This window comes from Saimiri boliviensis, chromosome 10 (genome assembly GCF_048565385.1).
Source record: "Saimiri boliviensis isolate mSaiBol1 chromosome 10, mSaiBol1.pri, whole genome shotgun sequence".
In the NCBI taxonomy this organism is placed as follows: Eukaryota; Metazoa; Chordata; class Mammalia; order Primates; family Cebidae; genus Saimiri; species Saimiri boliviensis.
The window spans coordinates 3,797,519-3,813,962 of record NC_133458.1 but is presented as its reverse complement, the minus strand read 5'-3'; the positions used below and the strand labels follow the sequence as shown (position 1 = coordinate 3,813,962).

At 60.1% G+C, this 16,444-nt stretch overlaps 1 protein-coding gene and 1 long non-coding RNA gene across 2 annotated transcripts in view; one reads left to right on the top strand and one right to left on the bottom strand.

Moving 5' to 3' along the window:
- LOC141580161 (uncharacterized) overlaps positions 1 to 9,256 on the bottom strand; it is a 35,290-nt gene extending 26,034 nt beyond the window's left edge. Inside the window, exons 1-2 of the long non-coding RNA XR_012512254.1 lie at positions 9,129 to 9,256; positions 3,391 to 3,547 (exon numbers count right to left, since the gene is read on the bottom strand). This is a non-coding gene — a long non-coding RNA (uncharacterized LOC141580161). The remainder of the gene's footprint in view (positions 1 to 3,390; positions 3,548 to 9,128) is intronic.
- Positions 9,257 to 9,716: 460 nt separating this feature from the next.
- On the top strand, positions 9,717 to 15,668 carry EN2 (engrailed homeobox 2). The gene is made up of 2 exons (XM_039473030.2): positions 9,717 to 11,202; positions 14,548 to 15,668. Exons 1-2 carry the CDS (start codon positions 10,497 to 10,499, stop codon positions 14,862 to 14,864), a joined length of 1,023 nt encoding a protein of 340 aa, XP_039328964.1. The 5' UTR covers positions 9,717 to 10,496; the 3' UTR covers positions 14,865 to 15,668.
- The last annotated feature ends 776 nt before the right edge of the window (positions 15,669 to 16,444 follow it).

The window sequence follows — 16,444 nt, the reverse complement described above, 5'->3', positions numbered from 1 at the left end:
TGCACCAGATGAACTAAGAGCCAGGACCAAAGGAAAAGAGCTCCCTGGGGTGGTCATGGCTTGGAGGCTCAAGAGCTGGCAAAACTACACTTAGAACCTGCAGTGAGGGAGGTGATTTCACGGGGCCCTGAAAGACATTTTAAGGATGTGTCTGATTCTCAGCGCACATAGAAACCACTGGTTTTGATCAAGGGCAGGTCTGATCTGAAACTTACTCTGTTTTTCGGAGAGCGGTGGACCAAGGGGGCACCTGTGAGGTGGAGAGCTGGTGAGGATGCCATGCGATCCTGCAGGTGGGGGAGAATGGGCTTGGGGGCCAGTGGAGGACGGAGGAGAAGCGCGGAGCTGTGGAACAGAAAAAAAAAACCATAAACTTGAATAAAAAAATATTTTACTAAAAGATACACATCTCGTGAGAGTGGATCAGGGATGCCTCCTGGGGGGTGGCCAGCTGGTGCCTGGGAAAAACTGGGAAGGCTCAATGGGGGAGCAGGAGGAGCCGGATCGGCTGTGCTCTGAACCAGGGCATGTGAAATTGAAGGTGCCCATCGGCCTTCCAGAGAAGGCGTCCAGGCGGCAGCTGGAGCTGGAGGGAAATGGTGACAGTCGTCAGCACTGTGGCGGTGGCAGTGTCGGTCTTGGTGGTCAAGCCCTGACCCCTCTGGGCTGGTGGGAAGTGGGAGGTTCGGGTACAGCTGGCAGGGGAGGTGGAGAAGGAGAGCTCGGGGTCACATCTTCACCCTGTTCTTGGCTGCCATATTTTCAGGAAGTCCTTCTTGAGGCTGAGACTGAGGGTGGGGACAGTTCGGTCCCCCTGAGAGAGTTTATTCTCTGAGGCCTGCGGTGGGAGCCAGGGCGCGGCAGAGAGGCCTTCCCACCTCCTCGCAGCAAGTGGGAGGGAGCCGCGGAGCAGAGGCGGCGCTGAGCGGGTGGAGCTCGTCGTCCGGGTGGACCCCTGCGGTTTCCTGCGCCGCAGGGGCGGAGGCCGAGTTGGCTGTAGCGGGGTGCGGTAAGAGGCGCCGCCCCGTGCCGCGATCACCGGGGGTGCACGCCAGTCTTCTCTCGCAGGCCCCCGGATCCTGCCATCTTCAGTTCCCCGGCCGCTCCCCAGCCTTCGCCGTTTAGACTCTCCCAGTGATTTGTGGAACGCAAACCCTCTCCCAGAGCTCGGTTTTGCAAAAGACGCCCAGACCCCCCGCTACAGAGCCCCTTCCTGGGCCTTGGAGGATGAGAGGGGTCACCGAGCCGAGCCGTAATCCTGCCTAACCCCTGACCTCTCTCCTTCCCCGCCCCCACAGCACCCCACCTCCCCTCCCCCCTCTCCGAGGACCTCCAGAAAACAGCGCGGCAATGTGCAGATGCTTAGGAGATGTGAAGATGCCGGGAGAGCCTTAGGAGGCTGTGGTTACGCGAGGAGAATCGCTTCCAGGTGCGCTTCTGGAGCGCACGGAGACCCCCCGGCGGGGAAGGAGCCGGGGCTCCCGTGGCTTGGTGTCTGCCCATCGATTTCCCTCTGAGGAGGGGCCCAAGGCCTCTGCTGCCGGAGCGGGGAGGCTGTGCTGGCCCCTCCCGGGCACGCGTGGGTGTCCGCCCCTCCCTTCCCCTCCCCAGCCCTCCCCTCCCCTCCTCTCTCAGGGAGAACGAAAGGGAGGCGGCCAAAGACTTTAATTTTGAAAGGGGAGCTGCCGGCGCGGGAGCTGTGAATGAGACGGCTGCCAAGGGAAGCAAGTCCAGCCAGCCCTGGAGGCGGTGGAGACCCGCGCCCGGAAGTAACCGGATTAGGTCTCAGGATGTGATCGCCCCCGGGTCCCAGGGGAGACGCCGAGGACGCGCGAGCGGAGGGCGCGGAGACAGCCGGGAGTCAGAGTCACTATCACTGGGCTGGGAACGCCTCTGGGCGTTCCGGCGGGGTGGCGGGCGGGGTGGTGGGGGGAACGGAAGGCCCCCGCGAACCGCGCGGCTCGGGGAGACCCCACCCATAGCCGAGTCCCGACAACCGGCTTTGAAGTTGCTGCTGTGGCTCGGCCCCTCCCCCGTCCGGCCCCGAGCTGCGCGGAGCCCCCGAGTCCAGGCTGTGCCCCCGCTCTGTCGCTAAGCGCTTATTGCGGCGGCTCATTGGACCACGTCGGTGGGGCGATCGCAGCCTGTGATCCGTGAGCTGCGAAGAGCTCGGAGGTTCATTCACAAATCCGCAACCCGGGCCTTCCCTCTGCTCCCCCGAGCCGAGCCCCTGGGCCAGCGCGCCCGGGATGTTGGGCGATGGGAGGAGGCCCCGCTCCAGCCGCTCCCTTCGACTCCGGCCCCCCGCGGGACCTGGGGGAAGGAAGAGCAAGCTTTCGCTCCGGAAGAAACGTTCGGAGCCCAGGAGTCTGCCTCCTGGATCCGGGCGCAGGTCGGATCCGGGCTCCGACGCCCGGGCTCTCCTGTCAAACTAAGGGTCCCGACAGGGCGAGAGGCCCCCCATCCCTAGGAGACAGGAGCTCGGCCAGGGCGCATCCACCGGGTCCTGCTTCCTAGCCAGAGGACGCGAGTGTAGACACCCACTCTCACCCCGCCCCTCCACAGAGCTGCCTCCCTCCTCCTTGGGGTATCGCTGGGCACAAGGCAGGTCACTAGGAATCCCCCGTAAAACCGTGCTCTCCCAGAAGTTCTCTGCTCCCTCCGTAGGCGCCGAGGAGAGAGAAGGGACTTGATTTCCTTGACCTTCGGAGAAAAAGTGCTGGGGCCTCCTGGGGATCCAGCCCTGGAAGCTCCCTACATCTTAGCTCAGGCCGCGGCAAGATGGGGAGGAGAGTTAGGAGAAGGGGAGAGGGGCTGTGCCCCTTGCAGAGATCTCTAATTCTGGAGGAAAAAGACTGGGGCACACCCTAATGAGTCAGGGCCAGCGCTGCGCGCACCTCCACCCACCCCCGGCATCGCACAGCCAGCTCCCGCCGGGCGTGGGCACTCGAACATGGGAGCGCGCCGAAGGAAAATCCATCTGGGGCTCCCCCACCGACACAACTGTCCCGCGGTCCAGCCTCCGGATGAGTCATTCCCGGGAGGTGTGGGGAGCTCGGGACCGGCTCCGGCTCCACAGGGCAGACAGGACTGCCGCAGGTGCCTGGAATGTGCCTGCACTCTGTCCCTCGGACCCGAGGGAGACCCGCGTGCCACAAGCCCCGCTTTTCACCCTAGTCTGCCCCACCTGCACCCTGCTGGCGAGTGTGTCAGCCCTAGGCGTCTCCTTTCCCGGAAAGGGAGTTCCCCTCTGCGCAGACCCGCGTTGCCCTTCTTTTTCCTTGGTTTTGTGTTTTCCGGGAGCAGTTTCTGCAGAAAGGAGATTCTCCTCCAGGCAGAAGGGCTCTCAGCCTGCAGTCAGCTCAGCCTTGGACTGTGGGAGACGCTCACCACCCTGCGGATCTTGATCCGAAATCGTTTCTGGCAGCCGACTGCGGAGAGTGCCCTCGTAGCGAGATTTCCAACCCAAGGAGACCTGGGCTCCACATTCCGTCTTCAAGCCTGAACTTTCAGGGCTGCTTTGTACGAGGTGCAGCAGAACTTGTGTCTGCAAACAAGACAGAAAACCCTAAGTGCCACCCAACCTTCCTCGTTCGGGGCACCCGTACTTCACCCTGGGAGCGCGCCCCCGAGCCTTGGTACCAACCTTTCTGGCCGGGCTGGCGGAGCTCAGAGTCCCCCTTCCCCCTAGGCGTGACCCCCTAACATCTGTAACCCAAACGTTGCTCCTCAGCCAAAATTAACCCTGGCAGGGCGAACAGAGAACTAAAAGCAGGCAGTGAATTAGAACGGCTCGCATTTCTCATTCCTGGTAGATGGGGAGGTGTAAATCCCGAGGAATTCAAGAGCATTGGCTCCATACACGGGAAATCTTCGCGCGCGTATCTCGTTTCTTTCTCCTAGCCTGTGTTAATGCTCCAAATGGTGTCGAGTTGCTCAACTTTGCCGTCATCACAGAGGCTGCTGTGTCTTAGGGGATTAACTGATGTGAGACACACAAAACCCTGCAACTCCGTAACATAAACTACAACACACAGCCTTTCTGGAGGGGACTGGGATATTTCAGTGAGTTTCCGACAGGAAAAAGGACTATTTTAGGGGAGAAAGAGAGCACTTCTATAATGTGCCTTAATTGAGAAATCTTGGTCTACTGAGCGTTTCTTTAAGTGGAGTCAGAAGCGCTGGGATGAGAGGAGAAGGAAGGGAGTGGGTCCAGAGCTCCACAGCAGGTCCCCAACCCTGGTGGGAGTGAGACTGGACGACTGCCCTGGGAAGGGTGGTTTGGGCCTTGGGCAAGGCTAGAGGCAGGAGTCCAGGATGCAGAGGTGCCCCTCCGCGTGTGAGTCCACGAAGGTCACTATGAGACTTTGTGCTTGTAAAAGGTCGCCACGCTTCACACGAGCTTCTATACTCAACACAGGGATTGACTGGGTACAGGAATTCCCCCATACCAAACACGTAAGCATGTGTGTCAATTAAAGATGCTCGTGCTAAAGAAATGGAACGCTTTATGGAACTCAGAGGAACTGATCAATCATTTAACTGAGTAGAAGAAATGTTTGAATTGAATTTGCAATTTAGTTGCCTTTTTATATTTAAAACTATGTATCTTTATATATTTATATTTGATCAATAAAAAAGAAATCAGTTAACATATATTTTAAAAAATATATTTCCCCCAACATAGCCACTATATAAATTAATTGCATTCTCCCAGTTAAGCATGATTCATTGTGATATTTAGGAGTGGGGGTGATTGTTGAGATACTTTCTTCATTTCATAAAACCTAGACTAATGAGTTCTCATCTCACAAGCTGTCGGTAGTTTGCCTGGGCTGGATCCATATGGTTTGAGTTAAACCGAGGCTGCACTTGCCTAAAATTTTGCAAATCTCTAACCACACAAATTCCATTTCCAAAAATGCTGGAAAAGTCACTACATAGGAGGTTAAACTACACTGGCCTCTCTGTGATTACTTGCAGCCTTTGGGGAAAGAAGAGAAGAAAAAAAATATTCAGCCTCTGTGAGATGGGGCTGGTGTTTCAGGAGTTCCTTTTGAACATCTTGTTTTCTTTCCAAAGGTCAAAGGAAGACAGAGGATGCATACTAGAATTTCTTCTGTCTGTGAGTGGTTGCAAGGTTGGAGAAGGTGGTTAATTTATTTCAAAGCTCATTATCGTTTTCTGTGTTTTCCTTCCTGTTTTGGTGTGCTTAGCAGCTCATGCCATTCTTCGAATTCCTTTGTCAAACCGATTTTACTTATTTGACTCTGGAGTTTTTGAGAGGTGGCTGTGATTTTGAGGAAGCGTTTTCACGAGGGTCCAGACATTAGGTGGTGAAACGGTCTGTGCTAGCAAGCCCCTCCCAGGACTCCAGGAAGACTTCAGGGTGCAGATCTGTTTGGGGAGACTCAGGGGTGGGCCTTGAGTGGCAGTGGGCCCACCTTCCACAGGAGTCCAAATTTTAGGGAGTAAGAACGGCAGTAAAATAGGATAAGAGTGCAGGCAGAGAGCTGCAGGGGAAGGGTGATTTCTGGGAAGGCAGGTCATCCAGAATAAGGCTCTCCCGGCGCTGGAGAGCCCGAAGTGGGAGTGCGCACAGAGGTCCCGGTTTGGGTATGGGGATTGTTGGCACGAGTAGAGCCATCCTTCAGATTCTCATTCAGAAGCCACCGCTTTCCAGAGACACCAGGTGAGGGACAGTTTCTGCATTTTTAGTCGCCAGCTCTGGAGATCTGCCCAGCTGCCCCCAGCTGCCCCCCTCCCCGGGGAGCCTGGGCCAAGCATCATGCCAGGACAGAAGGGCAGTCCCCCGTGGGCGCCTGGCCCACTCTGCTTCCCCAGCACCCAGGAGCTTTGGCTGAGCACAGGCGCTTCTCCGGCGATCTGGGCAGAACCAGGACGTGCAATGCGACTGCTTGCCGCTCTTCCCTGACTAGCTTCTGCCGGCGCCAACCCACCCACCAGGCTCGGCCAGCGCCACAAGCGCCCCTGACGGGCCTGGGGCGGGGAAAGGCGAAGCCCTTGGCACCCGAGGGCCCAGCGCCCCAATTCCCACGAAGCTCCACGGCCCTTGGCAGGCTCGCCGTTCCTGCATTTAACCCCTTCCTTCCAGAGGTTATTCCGAGGAAGCCCCAAACCCTAGACCCTGCCTCCCATACTCCGTCCCCGAGCTCGCCCGGTGGGCATGTTGGTCCGTCCTCCGTCGCTCAGAGGTGAGCACAGACACAGCAACCTCTGCGTCCGCTGGCCCCGCCCGCCCCGCCCCTGCTCCCCGCGCCCCTGCGTTTTGGCCTTTGTCTGCAGGTCGTGTTTTAGCGTCTGCAGCGGGAGGCGAGGGTGGCTCTCCGACCGCCCGGGGGAGATGTTTCTCTCCAATCGGCCCCAATTCTCTGCCTGGAGCCTGGGGCCTGGCCCTGCGGGGCTCGGTTCAAGGCCGGGGACGCAGGGCTGGTCCGGCCTGCTTTGACTGCGGTGGAGATCTCGCCCTCAGGGATTGTTGGGCGTCTCTGCCCCGCGAATGACTAGGCCGCGGCCAGTGAACGGCTCTCATTGAGTCCATTTTTCCAATTGTCCCGTCAACCTAGAGAAGCAAGGGGAGTGAGGCGACGCAGAGGTGCCGGAAAAGTCACCCTTCTCTGGCCTCGTTTTCAGATAAAAACCGGAGCCTGGCTCGGCAGCCGGAAGCCCCGCGTCTCCGGGGTGCCTCGCCGAGATTTTGTTTGCAAAACTAGCGTCCGTGTCCTGAAGCGCCCGGCGTCTGGAAGCTGCTTTCCTGCTCGCCCTCTCCGAGGCCCCTCTTTGTGCAGCGAGCCTGGGAAATATGGAGGACCGTCCTCCGCAAGCGGGTAGTCGCGGGGCTCTCCGATTCCCGGGTGAGGCTAGAAGGAAAACGGGGTTCCCGGGCCGGAGACTCACTTTCCATGCCGGGAGAAACAAATGTCCGGTGAGGTCTCCTCTGATCCGAGCAGAAAGGCCGAACGTGAGGGCGGCGGTCGTTTGGGGGGAGAAAGCGGAGGCGCTGAGCTCGCGGGCGCGTGGCAGCCGAGGCTGGCATCGCGGAGGAGAAGAAACAGGCCACTGCCCCGCATCCCCAGAAAATGTCAGGCGCCGTCCCAGCTGGGGCAGGAGGCCGGACCCGGGCCTCACGCACGCTTCTCGAAGCTTCCTGAAACACCCTTCGGAGAGTGCCGGGTGTGTGGAGCTTGGCACCGCCCAGCCCCTGGGCAGCTCAACTTTCTGCAGCACCATCCCAGCTTCCCCGGCCCTTCCAACGATGACTCTCTCGACGCTTTCCCGCAGTTGTTTCGTGTTTGGGTCCGCTCTGGGGGGTCCGGTACCCTCGAGTTGTCTCTTCATTTCTTTCTTTCTCCTATTCTTCCCGCCACCTCTCACCCTCCTCCCTTCCAGGTGAGCAACCCCGAAATGCCTCTTCTTTCTCCAGCCAGCCCCGTGGCGCGGCCCACAGACCCCGGGCGGGCAGGTCTCCGCCCACTGGCCGGCCTGGCGCCCTAGAGGTGACGCTATGCTTCCCAGAGTCTCTGTTGCAGCCAGGAGTTGGGATCTGGGTCGCCGGAAAGCACAGGGCTGAAGCCCAGCGTCTTGGGGCCATTTATATACTGAGGCTCTCAAAAGCAAAGAGTCCTAAGAATTCAGAAAATACTTCTCAGGAAGCCGCCTAATTGGTTTTCGTGGGACAGATGGAGCCATTAACCTGGGATGGTTCTGCAGGGAGCAAAACTGCTCGAGGCCCCCTCCCTCCACACCGGGTTCAGGAGACTCAAAGTCATCGGATCCTCCCTTTCCTGACTGGTGATCATCGAGGTTCCCAGAGCTGCAGAAAATTCTACACCCCACCCTCCCAAAAAAAAAAAACAGCCAAGTGTCAATAAGACTTCTCACGAACTCACCGGCCCTATTTTCCTGGGGGCAGGTTTGATTCTTTGAGACTCAGGGAGGACCCCTGACAGGTGTGCGCCTAGCCAGAAAATTTGGTAAGGACTCCTCCAATGAAGAAAAAAGTGGAGGAATCAGCCCCAGTGAGAAGGGGCTTCCCCACCCTGCCCAAGATCAGAGGACAGAGGGCACAACTCTGACCAGAGCCCCCTTCAGTGGCCAGGTGGCCAGCCCAGCACCTCTCTCCCCTCCTGGGGGGTTCATTTTCCTGGGAGTAGCGCTGTGGGAACTGTTGCTTCTTGTAGCCTAGCCAGCATTCTGAAGCCTGCTGAGCTAAGGACAGCCCCCAGGATGGACGGGAGGCCAGGTGCGACCTTCAGCCATCCAGGTGGCCTGGCAGGCCACACTGCCTGGGAGGTGCTTGCCCCAGACTCTCGGAGTTCACCCAGGGCCTGGCAGCTCCCCACTGGCTGCCTCTGCGGGGATCAGGGCTGCTGAGCACCCCGAGGCTGCCCAGGGCCAAGCAGCCCTAGGATGGCCTGACCAGGCTGCAGTCTCCCCGCCTTCCCGGCAATGAGGGTACTCATGGTGTGCAAACGCTCTGCACCCTCAGAGCTGCCCTTTCTCAGGTTTCCAGGAGTTCACACATTTCCATAAAAATGCATTTTAGATGACTGACAGGCGAGCCTGGGGTAACAACCAGTGTTTGGTGGGTAGAGAAGAGCAAATGGGAAGGAGCCAGGGGGAGGAGGGGGAAGAGAAGAGGAAACAGAACTTCCAGTTGGACATTCTGACAACAGCTGGAGGGAAAGTCTAGAAAGGTCTATGAAGAGAGAGGAGGGGAGAAACCATTGGGGCTCCCACCTGTGCCACTGGATTCCTAATTCTCCTTTCAAATTGGCCCTGCTCTGCAAAACTAAAGGATTTTAAAATAAAGAAAATGAGATGACCAGTCTGGGAGCTCCTCAATCAGTGCCGAGAAGTTGGAGGGGGGCGGGCGACTTGGTTTTGAAGGCTTAGCTGAACCGCCACCCCTCCTTTCCTCCGCAAAACGGATTCCCTTAGAACCTCCGAGGCTCCCGGATTTCTCCCTCCTCAAACCTAGCGGCACGCTGCATTTCTCCGCTCTTCCGGATCGCTCTGCATGTTTCATGAGGGTCGCTGTCCCCGAGTGGAATGCGGCCGTCTGCACGCGCCTCCCTGCACACGCACACGCACACACGCACACTTACAATAAGTGTCTGCAGGAGGAGCGTCCTGCGCGCCAGCTCTGCGTTTAAGACAGGAAGATGCCGGGTTACCGAGTCAAATGGGAGTGACACTATCCTCTCCACCAGCAAGGAAAGCGGACCACAAAAGTCCCTTTGTATCTCGGCAGCTCATTTAATATTATTTATGCATTTTGTGCAAGGAATTGTGGGATTTCGCCCCACGGTAAACAATATGGAAATGTTAAAAATAGCGACCTTCCACCTACGCGCCCCGGGGTGACCTGGCGGGGCCGTCGCCCGGTGGCTCAGAGCCCCGAACTGCGAAGCCACAGGGAAAGCGCGGGCGAGCACAGGAGACGCGATCGCGGGTCTCGCCGGGTTCCTGGGCTCCCGCACCCGGAGCGAGGGACTCCGCCGCTTTAAGGGGGGGAGGGGCGGCGGGCGGCTCCTGTCACCCAGCGGCGGCCGGAGAGTCACGTGGGCGCGCGGCGCCGCGGCCATTGGCCCGAGGCACGTGTCCAGGAGACCGGCCTGCGACGTCACTCGAGGGGGCTCTGTTAAAAATAAGAACAAAAATCCAGAGTGAAAGTGTCTCAGGTTGCGCCGAGTGGCCTGGAAATTTCCGAGCCCGCGCGGCAGCGGAGGCGGCAGAAGGCCGGGGAGCGCGGGCGGCCCAGCCCGGCCCGGCCGGGCCCTGGCCTCGCGTCCCTCACTCATGCAACTCGGGCCGCGGGGCTCCGTGGGGCTCGGCGGGGGTGCGGCCGCACGCCGGTGGGGCGCCCCGGCCCGCAGCGGGGTGGCGGCCGCGCAGAGGGAGCCTCCATGTGCGTGCGGGCGGCAGCAGGCGCGCTGACCGCGGGCGCCGCGCACCCTCGAGGGCCGGCTGGGGCGCGCGGGCGGGGACCGCGGGGCGGCGGCGGCGGCGGGAGCCGGCCCGGGCGGGCGTGAGCGCCGGAGAGCGCGCTGCCTGCATGCGCGCAGCTCTCGCCCCGGGCGGCCCAGGCTGCAGCGCGGGAGCCAGAGACGGCCGGACGCCGAGAGGAGCGCGGAGCCTGGGAGGCGGCCCGCGTCCCCGCCGGACCTTCGTGACTGTCTAGAGCCCGGCGGCGCTGCGAAGTCGAGGGCTCGGCTCTGCCGAATCTCCCGGCGTCTGGGCGAGCCGAGCGGCTCGTGGTGTTTCTAACCCGACTCGTGGATTCAAACGTGGCTCCGCGCCGAGCACGGCCGGCGACTTCTAGGACCCCAGCCCTGGCCGTGGCCGCCGCGCACGCCCTCGGAAGACTCGGCGGGGTGGGGGCGCGGGGGTCCCGGAGTGCGCCGCGGGAGGGCCGAAGACTGATTTGGAAGGGCGTCCCCGGAGCACCAGTCTGGGATTTACTGTGAACAGCAATGGAGGAAAATGACCCCAAGCCCGGCGAAGCGGCGGCGGCGGCGGCGGTGGAGGGACAGCGGCCTCCGGAATCCAGCCCCGGCGGCGGCTCGGGTGGCGGCGGCGGCGGCGGCGGCGGCGGCAGCAGCCCGGGCGAAGCGGACACCGGGCACCGGCGACCTCTGATGCTGCCCGCGGTCCTGCAGGCGCCAGGCAACCACCAGCACCCGCACCGCATCACCAACTTCTTCATCGACAACATCCTGCGGCCCGAGTTCGGCCGGCGCAAGGACGCGGGGACTTGCTGTGCGGGCGCGGGAGGAGGAAGGGGCGGCGGAGCCGGCGGCGAAGGCAGCGCGAGCGGTTCGGAGGGAGGCGGCGGCACCGGCGGCTCCGAGCACCTCTTGGGGTCGGGCTCCCGAGAGCCCCGGCAGAACCCGTCGTGTGCACCCGGCGCGGGCGGGCAGCTACCCGCCGCCGGCAGCGACTCTCCGGGGGACGGGGAAGGCGGCTCCAAGACACTGTCGCTGCTTGGTGGCGCCAAGAAAGGCGGCGACCCTGGCGGCCCCCTGGACGGGGCGCTCAAGGCCCGCGGCTTGGGCGGCGGCGACCTGTCGGTGAGCTCGGACTCGGACAGCTCGCAAGCCGGCGCCACCCTGGGCGCGCAGCCCATGCTCTGGCCGGCCTGGGTCTACTGTACGCGCTACTCCGACCGGCCTTCTTCAGGTGAGCCCGCAGGGACCACGCATCCCGGCTCGCTGCAGGGAGGTCCGTGGAGCTGGGGGGCGGTGCTGGCGCGGGAACTTAGCGGGAAGAAAACGTTTCGAAGCTCCTCCGCACACTCGCACAAAGACTCACACGACATTGTGTGAAGCTGACGCTGGCCGGGGCAGCGGCCAGGAGTCCATCGAGCGGCAGGACTGATTCGCCAGGGGGTACAGACTTCCTAGGACAGCATAAGGGATCTCTCTCTCTCTCTCTCTCTCTCTCTCTCTCTCTCTCTCTCCTTTCTCTCTCCCCCTCCCTCTCTCCCTCTCCCTCTCCCTCTCCTCTCCCTCTCTCATCCTCCTCCCCCTGTCCCCTCTCTCTCTCTTCCACCCGGCCTTCCCTTCCGGCATCTCTTCGCAGCCCCTAGCCCACATCTCCTCTACCGTAGTTTTTTGGGTTTTTGGTGTTTTGTTTGGCGGGGCGGGGAACGGAGTGGCTGGACGATGGGCCAGAAATGCCCACTCTCAACCCCTTCCCTGCGATCTGTTAACTCTGACCAGCCCAGACCCCCGTTCCAACCCACCCCAGACTTGTCCTACCATCCCGTTATCCCGGCTGTGGTCGGGGAAGAAAAGGCGAGGCCCATCGCCGCTCTGCCTTCTGCCCCTCCGGCCTGCGCTGGCGGGTGGGACGGAGGAGGACGCGCACAGGGAAGGGTGAAAATAAAGGCGCCCTTTTCCCTGGGCTGCACTTTGTTTGCCAGCGCCAGCCCGCAGCAGCGGGACTCAGCCCCCTTCCTGCACACAGCGAGGACAAGGGAGGCGGGCGTCCCTCCCCGCACCTGCCTTCCCCAGATAGAAAGGACCTTCTCGCAAGGTTTCCTGGCGGATAGGAAAGAGGCAGGGGCCGTGCAGAGATGCTGGGTGTATTTTTGCATAGATCTGGGATTTTAAGAAACTAAGTCCATGTCCTTGTAGAAATCATCACCTGCTTTCCATGCGGGTCTGCATCTGGGAACCGCCATTAGGAGTGGGCTGTTTGACCCGGAGCTGGCAGCGGATCCCCGCTACCCCAAAACGTTCAACTATTTTGCGGGGGTCGTTTGCCCAGATCACAGCAGGAGTGAGCCACCCTTCCTCCGTCTTCCTGCAGAAATACGCTTGCATATTTCTGATGAAATTCAGATTTCTCCAGCTAGAACTGAAATTTGCTCCATTGTTCTCTTCTTCCTCCTTTGTTAATATTTAATTAACATACAGGCTCACAATGCCGGGCGAGGAGCCTCGGCCGGGCTTTGTGAGGCGACGCTGGAGTTCTGAGCCAGCCTCCACTGGCCCCGGAGCTGGGCTCACCCCCCGGCCCGGCCTAGCCCAGCTCAGACCAAGTCTCCGATCTTCATGTGCTTTAAAATATCCCTGCAAGATAACGTTTTTGTTATTTGGCGTCTCCAAAAGAAGCGGCGGAGACGGAGAGTTTTCTTGGGGAGGTTTGATTCTGTTTCTGAGACTCCTAAGTATTTGTCTTTTGAAAGAAAATCAAGAAAAAAAAGGGAACTAAAAATTCTGATTTTAGGGAGATTCCTTTCTATAAAATGGTATCTTTTTGAGGGCTGATTTATGGGTGCATTAACAAGAGTCCCAGGACCAGAGGAGTTTGGGGGTAGGGCGGGAACTTCTCTGGGGAAGGGAGTGGAGATGGAGGCAGAGACGGGGCTCTTGGAGCAAGAGGCTGGTCTTGCCCGGGCCTCCCCTGGAGCCTTGTGCCCCATCCCCCACCACCGGTCCAGAGGGCCAACCCCCCATGCCTAAATCTGCACCTACCCCCACCAAAGCCAGGCCCACTGGTGTGGAGCCCTGAGTATAAAAGAGTCCCTGAGTGTGCACGTGGGGTGGGTGCCCAAGTGTAGGGTGTGTGCTCTCTCGGATGGTGAGCCTACCTGTGGGTTGCTTTAGAAGCTGCCCTTGGTTCCACCTCAGTGATGCCCACAGACCCTCTTTCTCCAGGCCAGTCTCCTGGAGAGAGCTCCAGTCTCAGTTGCCAGGGAGGGAGTGCTTGGCATTCACCCTGGACCTCTTGCTGGGCACAGCCCCAGCACCCTTGTCCACTCTCCTGACCTGGCCAGGTCCAGTCCCAGGGCCTCCAATGTGATCCACAGTCCTCTGCTGCCCAGGGTGCCTGGCAGTTCTCTGGCCCTGAAGGGTGTGGGGTCCAGCCTTCTCTGGCCTCCAGTGGCAAGGACCTCTGATGAAGCTGGGGCCAGATGCTCCTTAAAGCTGATTCACACACCTCACAAATTGAAACCCAGAGGCGAGGTCGCCACTGCCTGTCACCAATGGCTTTGCCCACCTCTTCCCTCATGGGGAATGCCAAGGGGTTGAGCTTCTTAACACCAAAAAGAAACTGATTACATGTCCTTCTGCTCTCCTCCCTCTGCCCTTTCCCCATGGATAGCAGGTTCTAGGAGGCTTAGAGCGACCCTGCCCCAAACATGGGCAGGTCCACAGGGAGGAGGCCAGGGCAGGGTCTGAATGGGGGGGGGGGGTAGTGTCAGAAGTGTGGACCTGGCAAGGTCAGCTGGACCACTCTGCTGCCAGCAGTGAAGCAGCCCCTCCTCTGGGGAAAAGGAGGTGCAGGTCTCCATTGTCAGTACCCTTCCAGACCCAGATCCCCTCTCCTGGACAGGAAACCTGGGAAATTTCCAGTGGGTGAAGGAGTCCCCAGTAGCTTGGTGCTCCACCCCACCCAGGAGGGAAGTGCATGCCCGCCTCATCCTTATAGGAGTGAACTTGGCCCACAGAGCCCTGGGCTGGGAGTCATAGAGGAGCTTGGGTGGAGGCAGACACTCGGAGCCCCTCCTGTCCTCAGGGCCCACCTGCCTCTGATTCCCACAGCCCTTCGCACCCTGTGGGGTATCCCCGTGGGGTCCCCAGCACAGCCCTCAGGGAACCCCCTGCTTCCGTGCCTCCCCTGCCGTCGGACTTCTCCCGTAACCTCTCTCCCAGCACCTACCCCCATCCCGGTTCCTGAACAGGGCCTCAGAAAGGGCTAGGAAAGAAGTTTGGGGGGGCTTTGCTTACACCTGGGAGTTTTACTTTTGTCTAAAGACCCCTGGTTTGTGATCAGCCTGTCTACTAGGCCTGCCCCACAGCCCCTTGTACCCCACACCCACTCCTCCCTCACCAGGTCGTGGCGTCAACATGAGGCCACGCCCAGTCCCAAGTCCAGCCCCACATCTGCCATTCAGCCTTGAGTGGCCTTGGACGAGTCACTTCTCCACTCGGGGTCCCTGCCTCCTTCCCGGTGCCCGTTGGGTGGCACGCCTCTGGGTAACGTGGCTTCTCTCTGTCCACCACACCTACCCAGGTCCCAGGTCTCGAAAACCAAAGAAGAAAAACCCGAACAAAGAGGACAAGCGGCCGCGCACGGCCTTCACCGCCGAGCAGCTGCAGAGGCTCAAGGCTGAGTTTCAGACCAACAGGTACCTGACGGAGCAGCGGCGCCAGAGCCTGGCGCAGGAGCTCAGCCTCAACGAGTCCCAGATCAAGATCTGGTTCCAGAACAAGCGCGCCAAGATCAAGAAGGCCACGGGCAACAAGAACACGCTGGCCGTGCACCTCATGGCACAGGGCCTGTACAATCACTCCACGACGGCCAAGGAGGGCAAGTCGGACAGCGAGTAGGGCGGGGGGTGGAGGCCAGGTCTCAGTCCGCGCGAAACAATGCAATAATTTAAAATCACAAAGGGCCAGTGTCTAAAGATTATACCAGCATTAACAGTGAAAATATCGTGTATTCGCTAAGGTTCTGCAATATTCTATGTATATATAATTTACAGGTGGTATAAAATCCAAAATATCTGACTATAAAATATTTTTTGAGTTTTTGTGTTTATGAGATTATGCTAATTTTATGGGTTTTTTTTTCTTTTTTTGCGAAGGGGGCTGCTTAGGGTTTCATCTTTTTTTAATCCCCTAAGCTCCGTTATATGACATTGGACACTTTTTTATTATTTCAAAAGAAAAAAATTAAAACAACTTGCTGAAGTCCAAAGATTTTTTATTGCTGCATTTCACACGACTGTGAACCGAATAAATAGCTCCTATTTGGTCTATGACTTCTGCCACTTTGTTTGTGTTGGCTTGGCTTGGTGAGAACAGCAGGAGGGGCCGAACCTCAAGGCCTTGGGGAGCTTAGGGGACCTGGCGAGGGAGAGGGGGCTTCAGGGTCCTTGGGCCAGCTCCGGGGTTTGGCCCTGGGAAGCCACCCAGCATAGCCCAGGCCTGGCCTGGGAAGTTGGCTCCATGCTCACCAGCAGCTGCCTAGGCCCCGGAGCCTCACCCAGCTCCCTCTCCTCACCCTCCTGCCCTCCTTCTCCCTCTCCTTCTCCTCCCTCCTGCTCCTCCCTCCTCCTCCCACCTCCTCCTCTTCCCTCCTCCTCCTCCTCCCTCTCCCTCCTCCTCCTTCTTCCTCCCTCCTCCTCCTCCTTCTCCTCCTCCTTCCTCCTCCCTCCTCCTTCTTCCTTCCTCCTCCTCCTCCACTTCCTCCTCCTCCCTCCTCCCTCCTCTCCTCCCTCCTCCTCCTCCCTCCCTTCCTCCTCCTCCCTCTGCCTCCTCCTCCTCCTGCTCCACCTTCCTCCCTCCTCCTCCCCTCCGCCTCCCTCCTCCTCCCTCCTCCACCTTCCTCCTCCTCCTCCTCCTCCACCTTCCTTCCTCCCTCCTCTCCCTCCTCCTCCCTCCTCCTCCCTCCTCCTCCTCCTCCTCCTCCCTCCTCCTCCCTCCTCCTCCCTCCTCCTCCTCCCTCCGCCTCCCTCCTCCTCCCTCCTCCTCCCTCCTCCTCCTCCCTCCTCCTCCCTCCTCCTCCTCCTCCCTCCTCCTCCTCCACCTCCCTCCTCCTCCCTCCTCCTCCCTCCTCCTCCTTCCTCCTCCTTCCTCCTTCCTCCTCCCTCCTCCTCCCTCCTCCTCCTCCACCTTCCTCCTCCTCCTCCCCTCCTCCCTCCTCCTCCCTCCTCCTCCCTCCTCCTCCTCCACCTCCTCCTCCTCCCTCCTCCTCCCTCCTCCTCCTCCTCCTTCCTCCTCCTCCTCCGCCTCCCTCCTCCTCCCTCCTCCTCCCTCCTCCTCCCTCCTCCTCCCTCCTCCCTCCCTCCTTCCCTCCTCCTCCTCCCTCCTCCTCCCTCCTCCTCCTTCCTCCTTCCTCCTCCCTCCTCCTCCCTCCTCCTCCCTCCTCCTCCTTCCTCCTTCTTCCTTCCTCCTTCCTCCTCCTC